The 16,947-nt window shown below is 40.5% G+C and overlaps 1 protein-coding gene across 1 annotated transcript; it reads left to right on the top strand.

The window, feature by feature from the left end:
- The first annotated feature begins 69 nt into the window (after window positions 1-69).
- MKRN2OS (MKRN2 opposite strand) lies at window positions 70-16,475 on the top strand. Its single transcript, XM_039546333.1, has 4 exons — window positions 70-320; window positions 7,163-7,212; window positions 8,464-8,626; window positions 15,559-16,475. Exons 1-4 carry the CDS (start codon window positions 103-105, stop codon window positions 15,800-15,802), a joined length of 675 nt encoding a protein of 224 aa, XP_039402267.1. The 5' UTR covers window positions 70-102; the 3' UTR covers window positions 15,803-16,475.
- The last annotated feature ends 472 nt before the right edge of the window (window positions 16,476-16,947 follow it).

The raw sequence follows: 16,947 nt of genomic DNA, 5'->3' as shown, positions 1-16,947 counted from the left end.
ATCCAGTGATCCACCTGGGCTCTGGGTGAGACTGTGATAGGCTGCAAAATAAGGTAGTTTCAGAAAGCTTCCCTCTATTTGCACAAGTAGTTGGCTGAAACAATGCAGTCCTTGGACTCAGAGAAAGGCTTAATCAAATTCAGCCATTGTAAGAAGGACATATTTTGTTCCTACGTGCCCAAGCTGTGCCCTGTTTGTGGGCAGAGTCTAAACTACAGGAGACTGGAAGATGCACCTGTCAGCATTCCTAGCCCATTTGTCAACGGGCATAGGCAGAAATGTTCATTTTTACTTAAACCTACTACAGGAACATTTCTTAGGTATGGATATTTTGTTTTGTTACCATTGCTAAATGAAGTGTTTCCAAATGTTTGCTTATAGCATTTGCTTACATTAAATGTATTTACTGCTTCCAGTGACCTGATCCTACAAGTAGAGTTCCACCAATGCCACTGGAACTACTCAGGTGTGCAAAACCTACCTGATTAAGGCCTTGCAGGATCAGGGAAACTCCCAGTTAATTCAATGAGAGTTTTGCCTGAGTAGAAATTGAGTAAAATCCTCAGGATTTGTCTCTTTCATGGTAATTTTTCTAATATGTATCAAACTGAACACCGGTGTTTGTATATACACAGGAACATGGCTGGTTTGGTTTTTTAAGATTGCTTGGACCATATTATGTTATTGATTACATAGGGGAGTTCTAATTTAAAATCTTATATAAAATTACATGACATTTTATTCAGACACTAGAATTAAAGATGATGATGAAAGATTCTGTATATGTAAAACAATGAGTTATACATGTATACCAGTTTTCTCCCTTAGAGGGAAAGATGCCAGTGTTTACTACTTTTAAAGAATGAGTTTTCAATTAAATCAAACTGAATGAAGTTCCTCTCCCAGAACCTCCTTCTGTCAGTTTTAGTGTCAGAGGCAATCTTGGCCTTGATTTTTCATCTCTGAGTGTGCCAAAGCTCTGCAGTGTGAGATGTACACTATGATTCTGGGGTTATTGTTCTGCTCATCCCTCCCTTGTTGCTGGGTTTTTCATTTAAATACATTTTTCTTTTAAAGATAAACTTCCTTGAAATTGACAGCCTTTTTTAAGGCCTAAGCATGCTACAGTCTATTAAAATAATTCAAATTAAATAATAAAAAAAAAACAACACACCAGGCATTACATGTTTTCTGCCAAAGCTTTAAAAAAAGTCAAAGCACAGAACTGGTGGAAGTCACTGGCTAAGTACCTGGGACCAGTTTACTGAAGTGCAATACCAGCTTTTGACAGCGGTTGCCTCTTCTGCAGATAAAATGTTTTCTTCATTTCAGTTTATTCAACTAGTTCCTTGCACTGGCTAGATCTCTGGTGGGCAACCCGCAGGCCGCCTGCGGCCCATCAGGGTAATCTGATTGCAGGCCATGAGACGCTTTATGTTGACTATCCGCAGGCATGGCCCTGGCCAATGGGAGCTGCAGGGGGCCATGCCTGTGAACGGTCAACGTCAGCAAAATGTCTCGTGACCTGCAATCAGATTACCCTGATGGGCTGCATGTGGGCCACAGGTTGTCCACCACTGGACTAGATCACTCAAAGTTGAAAAACCAACTGGGAGTTGAAATTTTTTTTTCCTCTCCACTCTATGAATAAAAACAAGGTGAGAGAGGATGAGATCTATTATAGGCATGCAAAAACAACAAGGAGTCCGGCGGCACCTTAAAGATTAACAGACTTATTTGGGCATAAGCTTTCATGGGTACGCAGCAATTCTCCAAAAAGAGCCATATCTTGGGAGTTTAGTGTATCCACCTTAAGCTTTCAAATTATATATGATGTGTATGTTATTTGTTTAGATGAGGTATGATTTGGAGTTGGCAAGGGGTGCCATACGTCCATAGGCGAGATGAAACAATATAAAAAATTATAGCAATTTTTGTACTGTTCCAGGAACACTGCAATATGACTGACTGTAGTTTTTACTGTGCAAGTTAATTTCAATACCTTAATGTTATTGGTCAAAGCTACCAAACAAAAATGCATTACAAGATTTTTATTGGTTTTGCATGGGCAATTTTTTTTTAAATGAAGCAACTGTTTAGCATGTGGCAAAAATGGTGATCATCAATATTTTCAGTATACTTATATGAAATGTTTTCACATTGCATATTCTTGTCAAAGTAGCTTACAAATTATTACAATAGTTTTCTATATTTTCAGCTGAAATTTGCTGACCAGATTAGTCTCACAATGAAGGTTGTGCACAGTTGGAGTAGATTGTTGTGCCCATAGTTTATACTATACATAGTGGATAGATATAAATATATATGAGTTCCTAATATAATGCTTCTTCATTTGTTAGCTTTTGTACTTACAATGTAGCTGTTAGTCTGCCTGATACTGTTTTAATATGCAACTGCCTATGCATGCAGTACTAACCTTTGAAATATTCTATAAACTAGCTTTTTAATTCAGTGACACTTAAGTATTAGTATTAGTGTTAGATGACAATATGCAGCTTCCTACTGTGATTCAATCAATCAAAATGTTCAGTAAACAAAAATGGCAATTTTGATACTAACATAGATCTACTGTAACAAGTCTGTATACTTGTACAAAATGCAAAATTGGTGGTGGTGGTAGTAATGCCGGCAATATTCTTTGGGAATTTTACCTCTACAAGGAAGTTATAATACATGAAGACACGGAGAATACAAACCCCTTAAAGCATCCATCAAAGAGAAAAAGACTGTCAAAAGCCACCAGTGTTGGACAGTATTCTGTGATACTGGCAGCAGAATCCAGGGGAGAGGAACTGTACTGAAGACTACTGTATAAGTCTTCTAGTTTAGATGATAGGCCACCCATACTCTATCACAGGGGTTGCTTTCAGAAATACATAAGCAAGTGGAATTTGGCACGTCAGAGTTGTATTGAATCTAGAAAAGAAAGCTCTGAATCTGATCAGAGAACATCATGTTCAACCTGCTTCTATAGCCACCAGAGAAAACACATCCTCCAGTGATTAGTCCTGTTGTATTGTTCACTTGAGAAAAACACACAGAAAAGACAAGCAACTTCATAAAATAGAAATACTTGAGAAAGCAACTAATCTAAGGAAGTCAGCACTTCAAAGAGCAAATGATGACATGTTTGCACAGAATATCTGTGGAAGACTTGATTTCTAAGATGCGGTTTATCACTCTACCTGCCTTTCTTAAAGCAAAACCATCTAGTTTCTCTGCAACAATACAGTCCCCTTATGATTTTTCATTTTATCAGCTGATTGAAGAGATAAGATCATTGTCTATGTACAACAAGAAGGCTCTTCTGTCCTAGCTATCAAGCTCTACTTCCCTCAGATGTAGAAACTGCAAGCTATTCCAGTAGCAAATTACATGCCAGATTAGAAAAAACACTGTGGTTCTGCAATTTCATTCCATGCAAAGCATGGAAAAAGCAAATCAACCATTGTTCTAGGCAATGCAGTAATATTAGCTGACACTATTCAAGTTGCTAGTAATCTGAAGCAGGAACTTAAATCATCTAATTGTTTTATGGATCTTCTTCCGAGTGGGCTTGATGAACAGCTTTCAAATTAACAAGTTTTGAATAATGCCACTTCAATCCTGTCATAAACAGATAGTTACGAGTTAGTGTCTCTTACCTGTAAAGGGTTAAAAAGCTCAGTAAACCTGGCTGACACCTGACCAGAGGACCAATAAGGGGACAAGATACTTTCAAATCTTGGTGGAGGGAAGTCTTTGTTTTGTGCTCTTTGTTTTGGGGGTTGTTCGCTCTTGGGACTAAGAGGGACCAGATGTCAATCCAGGCTCTCCAAATCTTTCTGAATCAGTCTCTCATGTTTCAAACTTGTAAGTAGCACAGGCAAGGCGTGTTAGTCTTATGTTTGTTTTCTCAACCTGTAAATGTTCCTTTATGCTGAGAGGATTTTACCTCTATTTGCTGTAACTTTGAACCTAAGGCTAGAGGGGTTTTCTCTAGGCTATATAAATCTAAGTACCCTGTAAAGTATTTTCCATCCTGATTTTACAGAGATGATTTTTACCTTTCTTCTTTAATTAAAAGTTGTTGTTTTTTTTGTTTTTTTTTTAAGAACCTGATTGATTTTCCTTGTTTTAAGATCCAAGCGGATTGGATCTGGACTCACCAGGAATTGGTGGGGGGAAAGGAGGGGGAATGGTTAATTTCTCCTTGTTTTAAGATCCAAGGGGTTTGGATCTGTGTTCACCAGAAAATTGGTGAAGTCCCTCAAGGCAGCCCAGGGAGGGGAAGGTTTGGGGGGGGGACAGGGAGTGCGCCAGACACTGAATTTCTGGCTGGTGGCAGCGTTACCAGATCTAAGCTAGAAATTAAGCTTAGAAGGGTCCATGCAGGTCCCCACATCTGTACCCTAAAGTTCAGAGTGGGGGAGGAAACCTTGACAAATCCTTTGGTCTGAAATAGCGAAAATGAAAGCCTCAGAATATTACTTAAAGCCAGGTAATTGTAGTTTACAGTGATCAGCTACTTTTGTGCCCCATTGGTGCAGGAGTTTGTCTTTTGGTTGCTAGATATTCATTCTATCTTCCTTCAGAAGACATTCAAAGAAGGTGCCTCTCAATTGCGGAGTGCATAGTATTTCACAGTTCCAAAATTATCACACCACTGCTCATAAGTAAGAGTGCAAGTCTGTCACAGAAGTCTCGGATTCTGTGATTTTTTTTCCCAAGACCTCTGTGACTTCTGCAACAGCCGGTGTGGTTGACTGGGGGCCGCCTGAGCAGCTCGGTCAGCCCATGGGCCAGCCACATCGGCCACTGCTGGGGCAGTCTCAGGCCACCAGTGTTGGGGCAAGGGCTTGGGGCACGGGTTCTGGGTGGCACTTACCTTGGGGGGTCTCCCAGGAAGCGGCAACATGTCCCTTGGCTCCGTTCTAGGCGAAGATGTGGCCAGCCAGCTCTGTGCACTGCCTCCGCCCGCAAACGCCGCCCCCACAGCTCCTATTGGCCATGGTTCCCAGCCAATGGGAACTACAGAGCTGGCACTCAGGGTGGGGGAAGTACGCAGAGCCTCCCTGGCCATGCTTCTGCCTAGGAGCTGAGGGATATGTCACTGCTTCTGAGGAGTCACGCAGAGTCAGGGAACCTGCCAGTCCTGCCAACCCCTCGCCCCCTAGCAGCTGAGGGGGTCCCAGGCTATGCACTGCTGCCCGCCCTCCCCCCCCCCCCCGAGCACCTGCAGCACCCTCGAGCAGCCCCGGAGCACCCAAGATTTAGTCAGGGGTATAAAACACATGTCATGGACAGGTCACGGGCCGTGAATTTTTGTTTACTGCTCTGACCTGTCCATGACTTTTACTAAAAATACCTGTGACTAAAATGCAGCCTTACTCGTAAATCTTGCTGCATAGCTAGACTATGAATTTGGGTCACACAATTTAATTGACATACTACACCTTAATGGATTCTGCATCAATTACTAGTTCTGCAAAAACTGACTACAGGCAGGTGTGTGCATTCTAAATTGAATTGTATCACTTCCTGCTGGTGGAAATCTCATTCGTGAAGGAGATGATAATATAGACATCATAGAGATAACTGATGGGAAGAATACCTTCCATTCAATGGCTAGAGTGTTATTTCAACAACAGTATGTAGATAGTGAAGCATCACAAAAAATATCACTGAAGCATGGGAAAGAAAAGTCACTTACTCTCCATGGACAATCCAAGTCTCTTATGCAGTGTGCAGTATTAGAAAAACTTAGACCACACTCTGAACCAACGAGCCATGAAAAAATACTTGAGAAAAATCAACTGTCTGTAGTCAGAACAATCTTCCCTGCACAGAACTTTGTACATGCCCAGGCAATAGACTGTGGTAACCCATGCACACTTAACAGAGATCACAATGATGAATAAGATGATGATAATGATATTAATTAGAAATGTCACCTGCACTATTACATTTCAAGGATACCTGTGCAAATTTATTATTATATTTTGTTTTACCCTTTAAATTGTGATGCTTTGAGGTCACCAAAAAATCCAATTTTATGACTTGAAATAATACATAGTCATGAAACTAACACAAATTAATGCAAATATTTTGAAGATGTCATTTAAACATGTTGATGCCATTGTTTATCCCAAATCTATGATAATAGCATCACTTGACCACTCCACAACATACCTCATCTTAAAGTAGACATATTAAGCTTTCAAATGACGTGCATGTGCGTAGGGAGGGTACATTAAGTCAACCAAATTGGTAGTATCTGCCACTCACCTACTAGTTCTAAAATCTTAAAAGGCATGGTGGCCAGAAGCTATCAGTTCAGTTCACTAACTACAAATATACTTCCTTTGTTTAATAAATTGTTTGTAACTGAACAAAATATTATGGTTGTTCTTTCAAAAGTTTACAATGGAACATTGACTTAATACAGCTTTGAAACTTTACTATTCAAAAGAAAAATGCTGTTTTAACCATCTTAATTTAAATGAAAAGCACAGAAACAGTTTCCTTACCTTTGTCAAATCTTTTTTAAAAACTTCCCCTTTTTAAAAAGTAGTTTGTTTAACACAATACATGCTTTTTTGTTTGGTCTTTGTTGCCTGATTGCATGCTTCCAGGTGTGTGGCTAACCAGTCATTTTGTAACTCTGAGATTCTGCTGTATTGAATTACACCAGCCAACAAGAATCAACCTTTCGTTAGGAAAATAGCTAAAAAGAGTACAGATGCAAAACAAGATTAAAATTGATTATTACATAAAAGCTTCCTGCTTGTTGATTTAAGTCATGATTAAAATTGGTGATTTAAATGACTTATTTAAATCAGTCCTTCCTGTTTTGTCCTAATCAGAGATGAGTGAACGTGTTTGAATAAAATAAAACCTTTGTACAAAACCTAAACCTTTTCTGGGAATGAATACATTTGTCTAAGTTTTTCATGGTGGTGTTTGTTCATTTCCATGTGTTTGTCCACATCCTGTTATTAGTTGGGAATCCAAAATACCAAAAGAGAAAAGAGCCTTTTCAGGTTATTTTTAATAGGCCAGAAGGGGAAAGTGGTAGAAATGTTTGCGTACCAGATCTAAAGCCAAGCAATACCTACAAGAAATAACATTTTCAGTCATGAAACCATTATTTTTCTTTCAGAGAGTATGATGGAAGCTCTGATCTCCATGTCGGAATATCCAACACTAATGGTAATACAGGCATTGCAATTAATTTATCTTTTTAAAAATGTTGTGTATCTCTAATGTATCTCCAGTACCTTACTAGGATTTGCACTATATATTTAATATTTGGCTTTACTCCTCTCTACCTGCTTGGACCCAACATTTGGGGCTAAAGAAGTCTTACTGGCTGAGGGCTGAATGGCCAGTCGTCAATTCTGAATTGCTGTAGTGACACATGAAGCTTGCTGTTAAAAAAAAACATCCTCCCCTTTACTACAAGAGACCTGCAATGAAATCCTGGCCCTACTGAAGTTAATGGAAGTTTTACCATTGACTTTAATGGCATTAAGATTTCACCAAGACTGAGAATTTGAATCCAGGATTCTGTCTTGACATTGCAGTACAGAGCAGAGACGACCCCAAAACAGAACCATTTATCATTATCCTCCCCAGACCCCACACATTTTGGCAGTGTGGACAAAAATGGAACCCACATTCAAAACCAAGCACAGCCCCAGTTTGTCCATCTCTAGCACAAAGAACTAACAAGTAGGCAGCCCACTGTACTATGGACTTTTAACGAGATTAAGTATGCTGAACTGTTTTTGCTGATTTTTAAGCACATACTAATCTTAAAGGGACAACTGTCAGATTAAAAATATTTTGTAAAAGAAGTCGTTGCCTACATGCTATAATAATCCCTCTGATTATTAAAATTATAGAATTATAAAAATCTAATTTATCAGTGTCAGTGCTGTTTACTTTTTGCATTTTTTCTCATCTTGGACAATGAAAATAGATGTCAGTTTTACTTTAATTTATAGTCTTTCTGGATTATTTCATTTTCAGGTTCTAATGTACTAGCACCATGCTGCCATATTAGGGTTGCAAACATGGCAGAGGAACAATTATTTATTTTAAAAGAAAATCTGTTTCATCTGGAGTTTAAAGAAAACCGTTGTTGTTTAGGTTTTGCGAAAGGTTATTTTTCAAAATCTAAGTTTTAGATCAAATTTATCTTTCCACTTACTTTTTAACCAATGCAAAGTGAAAATACAGTATAAAAAAGAACTATTTCATGATCAAGATTAGACATGTCATAATTTGATGTTTTAGGGGGAAAACAAGTGATCTGCAGGCTGCAGTAATTACTGTACTGTCATAAATAATGCCATTAGGGAAGGTAATATTGTTGTAACTAGCTGTCTCATCTTAGAACAGTGGACTTTTGTTTCTGATTCTCCTCCCTTGCTGACAATCTGCTGCTTATGTTTTCAGAGTTGGTGTATAGTTACAATGAAACAGGCATTCATAGAGTTGAACTTGGGTGGGAGCAATGCATTAGTATCCCACTAGTGCAGCCAGACATGTACGGACTGCTTCAACAATGGGATAAATACCTAGAAGAATTCTCTACTGGAGAGGCCTGGTTTTTTCACAGGTATGTGGTTTAGCAGATAGATGTACTAGAATAGTAATTATTAAAGGATGATGAACTGGGATATTCAGCTTTGGATTCTGCTGAACTTGTGGCTCACAGCTGAGAGTGATTTACCCAGTCATACAGGAGCCAGTCTGAATTACCCCTTCCTACAAAACCACCACTTGAAAATCGACACCTTTGTTAACAGAAAAGGGTATTTTGAGGTAATTATTGAAGTAACAGACAACCCTGATGGAATGCAGAACCTCTAGAGCATTTTAAGGTCAATTCTTTAGCAATATGAATTTGTGCACTACTGATAACATTCTTATCACCAAGTCATGGCTCCTGAAGAATGTATGGTTGGTTGTGGAAAGAGAATCACCGACTTTTCCCAGTTCAGTAGTCAAAGAATCACTGGTTATGGGATTCAACCCTCTAGCTACCTTTTGATCTACAGGGTGAAATCCTGACCTTACTGAAGTCTGGGAGTTTTGCTATTGACTTCAGTGGGCTCAGGCTTTCATCCACATTGTATTTCCAGATGATGTACTTCATGTCAATAGTCAGAAATGGAAAAAATATACTATCAGGCTTATCTCCAGCAGTTCCAGCTAGTTTGCAATGTTGTTCTTTTGCTAATTAACTAGTGAAAGATGTCAGCAGACTTTGAACAAAACCATCATGTTCAGCATAGTATGCTTCATTCTCTTTTTAACTTCCATTGAGGCTTATGGCTGACAACAGCATTATCAGTGATGTGGTCAGGCTGGAACATGCATCTCACCTCACCAGGCATACGGGCAAGCAACAAACTTACTGCTTCAAAGGAGAAGGCTAATGCTCTAAATGTTCATTTTAAAAAGTGAATTTACTAAATATCCTATTTGGATCTAATAGCGTGAAATGCTGAAGTCAATGGGAGGGCACTTGGTACTTTGTCAAACCAAGCTCAATTTTAACCACTGTATGTTGGGCTGATGTAGTGGTGTATTTAAACATTTGTTTGAGTCTTCCTTGTCTTTTTGGCTCAAATAAAAAGGATTTGATTTCAAGTTAAATTTTCAAAAGCAACTAAGGCCTGGTCTACACGGGGGGGCAGGGAGGAGAAATCGATCTAAGTTATGCAACTTCAGCTACATAAATAACATAGCTGAAGTCGACGTACTTAGATCTACTTACCACAGTGTCTTCACTACAGTGAGTCGACTGCTGCGCTCCCCTATCGACTCTGCCTGCACCTCTCGCCGAGCTGGGGTACAGGAGTCGATGGGGGAGCGCTCAGGGATCAATTTATCGCATCTAGACTAGATGCAATAAATCGATCCCCACTGGATCGATCGCTGCTCGCCGATCCAGCCAGTAGTGAAGATATACCCTAAGTGACTTCAGAAAGTGAGTCCTATTGACTTCCAATTACTCTGGCACTTTTTAAAATTCCCACCCATAAGTGTTTCTTCTTAAAAGTAATTTGATGTCAAACAAAATGATGGAGAGGGGGGTAGGTATTTACACTTTTTTCTACAAGCCTTTTTGATAGCAAGAATATTTAATTCAGACAGCTTACTCACAAAAGTAAGTGACCTACTAGTCCTAAATATGCCTGCAGTCACTCTGTCCATGTACACCCAATCTAAATAGTGGCATATTGAGCTTTCTAGATATTCTAATACAATAGATAGAAATTTTATACAGATGTTTCAGATCACTAACCAAAACTATGCAGATTCAAAAACAAATGTTAAAAAATTGGTCATGCAGTTAAGTTTTGTAGTGAACTTGTTTTATTACTGCATTCTGAGCCTCAAGCAAGCATTGGGCCAACTAGTTCTAATTCCAGTTCTTTAATTTGCTTCCAGATGACTGGCAGGCACATAAGCAAAGTCTTGAAATGGAGCTGAAGCAAATTAATTCACTTGCTGACAAATGTTTTTCTTGAAATAACTATAACAAAGTAAAGACCTTCATTTTAAATCATTCTAAAATCTGCATAACCTTTTAAAGTAGCTATAGACGTTACATTCTACCTTTTTGTTATACAGACTAGTCCTGTGATGACTAAGTGTATTTTCTGCTCCCCCTGCTGCAATAACTGTAAGCCACTGGTTTTGTCTGAGACAGATAATATGCATTTACGGTTTTGGTTTCTCTCTCATTACTAAAGACAGTGTGTGATTTTTAGCCATTATAATTTCATATCCTGAGAATTTAATTCACTCAAACAGTAAAGCATAGATGACTATAATGTGTTAAGACACCAACTATGTGAATGATCTTGGGCTTCAGCATGAAAAATCTGATTTAATATGTCCTTTCCCAAGACCTGAAAGGAAATCAGTCATGCTTCCAAGTTACAAATCAGATACACAGATCCCAGGAGTGGTCTCTACTGGGATCATTACTTGATCTGTGGAAAGTAAGTAGAGGCAGCAAGTGAAGAGTAAAAATGTATCCAAGGAATATTTGTGATTTCACTGGGAGCAGCTCCGTAGGAAAAGAATAAATCACCATCTGAACTCAATTTTTAAAATAAGCCATGCTGTCTCAGCTTTGCTTCTAAATTAAAGGTTATAAAACATTTGTGGGAAAAGACTCACGTGTTGTAAGGGAGCCCACACACTTTGTTTATTGCCTAGGAATGTAGAGGAGGCTATAAAATACCTAATTCTCTCTCTTAATTTAAATTCAGTTATCTGCGGGGGGACACTGAACTATACCTTGATTTTTATTGGAAGAGTCTTAGGGCTTGGCTACACTCGAAACTTCAAAGCGCTGCCGCAGGAGCACTGCCGCGGGAGCACTTTGAAGTGTGAGTGTGGCCGCAGCGCCAGCGCTGGGAGAGTCGCTGCAGGTACTCCACCTCCCCGTGGGGATTAGCTTGCAGCGCTGGGAGCTGCGCTTCCAGCGCTGTGGCACTGTTTACACTGGCGCTTTACAGTGCTGTATCTTGCAGCGCTCAGGGGGGTGTTGTTTTTCCACACCCCTGAGCGAGAAACTTGCAGTGCTGTTTTTCCACACCCGAGCGAGAAACTTGCAGTGCTGTTAAGCACCAGTGTAGCCACGGCTTTAGGGCTTGGCTACACTTGAAAGCTGCAGCACTGGTGGAGGCTTTCCAGCGCTGCAATTAGTAACTGTCCACACCTGCAAGGCACATCCGGCGCTGCAACTCCCTGGCTGCAGCGCTGGCTGAACACCTGGTCTGGTTGGGGTGTAGCGATTGCAGCGCTGGTGCTGCAGCACTGCTCGTCAAGTGTGGACACACACCAGCGCTGTTATTGGCCTCCAGGGTATTAGCAGATATCCCAGAATCCTTTTATAAATTACTCTTTGTTTTGTTATGCAGCCTCTCTTTGTTTTGTTGTGAACTCGGAGCAGAGCTGCTTATCTACAAACACAGCTCCTGTTTGCTGTGATCAATCTGTGAACAATCAAATGAGATAATGAGGCAGGGAGTGAGTGTTTGCTTGACAGAAACAGGGCAGAGGGAGTGCGTTGGCTGCAGGCTGTTTGAAGTTAAGGGTAAGGGATCGGGAACATGTTCTGATTTTTCAAGACAGGAAGGTAACAGTGTTGGCTCCAAAAATCCACTCTCTCTCTCTCGCCCGCTCCCTGTCACAGTACGCCCCACCCCACCCCCTCTTTTGAAAAGCACGTTGCTGCCACTTGAACGCTGGGATAGCTGCCCATAATGCATCACTCCCAACAGCGCTGCAACCGCTGCAAATGTGGCCACACACCAGCGCTGGTAGCTGTGAGTGTGGCCACACACCAGCGCTGTCCCTACACAGCTGCACGACCAGCGCTGTAACTCCCAGTGCTGCAACTTTCAAGTTTAGCCAAGCCCTTAGTGTCCACGCTTCCGCCTCTTCCCATCCATGTTCTGACCCTTCCCGCAGGCTCCCACCACAGCTGGCTGCTGCAGCCTTGAGAGTCTTCCTCCAGCGGGGATCTAGTACTTAAAAGTGAAAAAGCCTTCCAGACCTATTAACATAACATTGAAGCTGTTAAAGGGCTTCATTACCACTTGAATGGCTCTTTAACAGCTATTTGCCAACCTCCAGGTATTCAGTATCTGAATTTACCGACACCCAGTTGTGCATTACTGTAATATTTACTCAGAACATGTTAGTTTACAGGACCTTAGTTTAAAATTTACTTTAAAAATATTTCATTAGTGAGTTGCTGAAGACTATAAAATCACATCTCTAAAAAAAAAATAATCTTTGCATAGATTTTTAGATGCACAATCTGAGTATTCATCTTTCGCCTTAAAGGCTTGGATCTTCAGACATAAATAAATCCTTCAAAAGACCACCCTGATCTAAAATACACATGCGAGCAGGGCTGCTGCCAGGCATAGGGCCCCATAAATCCTAAGGATGGCCCTGAACATGTTTGATAGTGATGAAGGTGATAAAGGGTCATTTGTTAGAAATACAATGGCAAACTAAAATCCCCCAAGTTATCTTCACTAAAACAGCAAGGGAACCTATTTTCTGTTACAATGCTATGCCCCCATTTTGACCTTGTTTCAGCAAAAACACTTAAGCATGTGCTTTGCTGGGTTGGGCACAAGCAGACTAATTTTAGGCATTCAAACATTTTAGATTTGGACTAGGACTAGTTAGAAAATTGCACTGGGGTTTCCCAGCTGTTGTGCAGTACAGCATATCTGCTTATACTTACTTAACTAAAACAATAAGCTATGGTGAAGCAAGTATATTCAGGCAATAACATGCTTAGCAAACCAGAAGTCAGAGGTCACTATAAATACATCGTGCACCAAAGCAAAAGAGCTCTGAAGAGAAATAGCAGGATACTTTGAACTAGGCTCAGTCCTCCATGTTACAAGTCTGCAGAAGACTGGATGTTGCAAAAGAATGTTGTAAATGCCCAGGAGTAACAAGCAAGTCTTGTGCATTCATAGGTCCCCTTGCCAGGAGATATACAGTATATAATATATGGAACAGAAGTGACAGCTATACAGAAGGCAAGAGCGGGAGGGTCAAAGGACTAGGAGAAGCAAGATTTCTGTAGGAATGGGAGGTGGTTATGGAAAGGGCATAGAATCAGGTAGGGGACAGAGCAGTAGGTCTGTGCAGGGGTTTACAGAAGGGCAGTGCAGTAGTAAGGGTGGGAGAGAGCGAGAAGGGGCAGTAAGAAGACAAGGGCTGTGCAGGAGGAGGAAGAAATAAGATATATTCAAGTTAACTAGTATTGCTGTAAAAATTCTTAGGATACATATTAACAACTTATAGGAGAGGTTGAGAAACATTACCAAGACAGATAATTGAAAAGACAGATAATTGCAGCCTACTTTTGACTTAGGGGGTTCCATAGGACAGTCCAACTTGAAGAACAATATTCTTGTTAAAATGGGGAAAAGAACATACAAGAGTTAATTTGTCTTTAAAATGTTCTTAACGCCATTTCAATTTCTGCCCTTGTGATACATCTGCAATTTATTATTGTCAATGGGAGTTTGCCAGGCAGAGTATATGCCCCTAGATCAACATTAATAATAGCATTTAATTGGTTTAAACTGTGCTTCCAAAGAAATACCACAGTGAAAGATGTATGTTGTGGCACAATTCACATCACTGCTGCAGGTGACAGCTTTCTGGACAGGATCATAGTACAGCAATTAACAAGGGGACGACTAACTTGGTAAAAGCTATCCATCTTTTTATTTTAAACACTGGAATTTGTTATTGCATATGCTAGAGCAGGGGTTCTCATAAGAAAAATCTTTGATGGCCTTTGAGTGCGGCCACCAACTATTGCTTGGGGCTGCTCTGATAATTTTTCCTAAAATACTTAGTTAACTTTAGGAAAAACAAATATATGCACATATACATGTCCAAATCATTGTAATTTATTTATGTAGGTTTTTTCACAGACTCAATAAAAATGTACAGTTTTCTTTGTTCTTTACTAGACCTAAACAGAAGACACACAAATAATGTGCTTTGCACATTCTTGTCCCTTTTTGTTGTTTCTTTTGCTTTTTTGGTTGTTTTTTTTTTTTTAAAGACTTGCTAGCTAGTAAGTCTGTTTCTGTGAAAAGTGAAATTTGTATTTTGTTTATCACTTTTCACAGCAGCAGACTTGCTAGCTAGCAGGGAGGCAGTGAAAAGTGATAGTAACAAACATACAAATATCACTTTTCACAACAGACTTACTCAGCCCTGGCAAGCTGGGGGACAAATTAAGCCCTGGATGGAGAGGTGGGTAGGGAGGCAGCTCAGGGCCAGGGGTGACAGGAGCAAGAGTCTGGGGACTGGAGCCCAGCAGCTGTGCACTGGGGCCAGAGGTTGAAGTGGGGGCCAGGGGCAATGTGTGTGTGTTTGGGGCGGGGGGGTGAGCTTGGGGCCAGCAGTCAATGCTGCACGGCTGGGGCTGGATCACGTGGCTGGGGGTCAGAGCCCACTGCTGCACAGCCGTAGCCCAGAGCCAGAGGAGGCAGCGGGCTGGGCGTGGGGTGGGGGAGGGTGGGCGTGGGGCCAGGGCTCAAAGCCTGTGGCCAGGGGAATGAGCCTGCCACCCACCACCCCAAGTCTGAAGCCTGACCCCCACTGCCTGCCTGACCCTCCAGCATTTGTGGCTCCAGAGGGGGACAGGGCCCAACCCCTACTGGCAGTCCTGGGGGGAGCCCCTCCCCCCCCAAACCAAGGAGGATGTGGCTGCACGAAAAGCCTGGTGGCCACATCTGAGAAACGCTGTGCTAGTGCTTAGAATCTGTACTTTTTTTTATGCCCACAATTTTCCAGCATCTGTGAGCATCAGAGGGACAATCATCATTACAGGTGCATTTAAGTTCTAGCATTAAGAGAATTTTAGCATTTTTGGAAGGTGTATGGTTCTTTATCTCAGCCAATAAAATATCTCCAATTTACACATACTATTTAAAGAACTAGTTTGTCTCATTAACCTGGTTATCTGTTTCACAGGTATGATGAACACTACCACAATTGTTATACTTATGCACTGGCATTTATTAACTGTGTTTTGACTGCACAAGGTAAGCAGCCAATGAGTAAAAGTAAATTCACAGAAAGATTTGTGATACCACAGACAAGGAAAGCTTCCAAGTATATCACTGTCTACCGGGAGATAGCCGAAAATCACTTCTACATTGGTGACAGCCCTGATCAAGAACAGAACAATTCCGAAGAGGACAAATTGTTACATTAAAACACACATGCAATGCTGTGAAAACAAATCCCTAAATAGGAAATCTTTGGGTCCAAGCTTCACTTCTCCCTCTATATACCGGACATGCCTTCCTGCAATATTTGAAAACTAACAGTAGAACTCTGATGCGTCTGAGACACATATATATCTCTTACGAGACATTAACATGACACAAGAAGGAAAAGACTTGTATGAGTTTTCTGGGCGTTTTAAAATTTTGCAGTCTGCAACTAGCTAACTTTGAGCACTATCACATGGGAAGTTATATGCATTCCTGTTTGCTATATCATACTAAAAGTTGTATGAGTGCAGTCATGTTTTGTAGTAGACAACGTAAGTGTTGTAAATTAAAATAACAAATGTAGATAACCTTTTGACCAGGGTCAGAAAAACAAAGTTTGAGACAAAAAAAACCAAACAAAACCAACGGTGACACTTGTTCACTATTCTCCACTAAAACACTACAATTACTGGTCACATGCACTATCTTCCTCACTTGCAATATTCACTTTGTACCTTACGTCAGGCATTTGAATAAGTTTTAACTTTACCAGCAAGTGGCACTGTTCCTTCAGTTCCTTGTAAAACTATAGGACTATCATAATAAATGCTACATTGTACCTCCATATTTTTACTACGGTTGCAAAAAATAAATAGCTTGAGTAAAACTATACTCCTCTCGCTCTCTCTCTCTCTCTCTCTCTAGAAGGGCTATTTTCCAGTAAAGTATCTGCAAGTATTCAGTACTTTACCGGAAACATTTTATACTAGCCAACAGATTTTGCAGGGTGTTGTGTCTATAACTAGCAGTGGACTCATCAGAATGTCCCCCAACAAGAAATTAAAGGATTTGAAAAGACTGAACAGCAGTTTTACAAATAGAGCATGATTGCAGAAACAGACCTGTTATGGGCCAACTTCTGCTAGTTTTCACTGTTCTAAACCCTGAATAACTTCACTGGAGTTAATCCAGATAGACATCAGTGTAACAGAGCAGAGTCCGGTCCTATTTCTCCTAGTAGTTTTTGCAAAAGTTCAGCCAGAGTTAGCATGAATCCAAGTTCTGTTTTCTCCAGAGTTCTAATAAATGGTTCTTAATTTTATCCCACCTCTAATTTATATCTTTGCTTAAATGTTATAGTAAG

This window comes from Mauremys reevesii, linkage group 7, assembly GCF_016161935.1.
Source record: "Mauremys reevesii isolate NIE-2019 linkage group 7, ASM1616193v1, whole genome shotgun sequence".
Lineage (NCBI taxonomy): Eukaryota > Metazoa > Chordata > Testudines > Geoemydidae > Mauremys > Mauremys reevesii.
The sequence above is the reverse complement of the archived record's forward strand: the minus strand, read 5'-3'. Positions and strand labels throughout refer to the sequence as shown.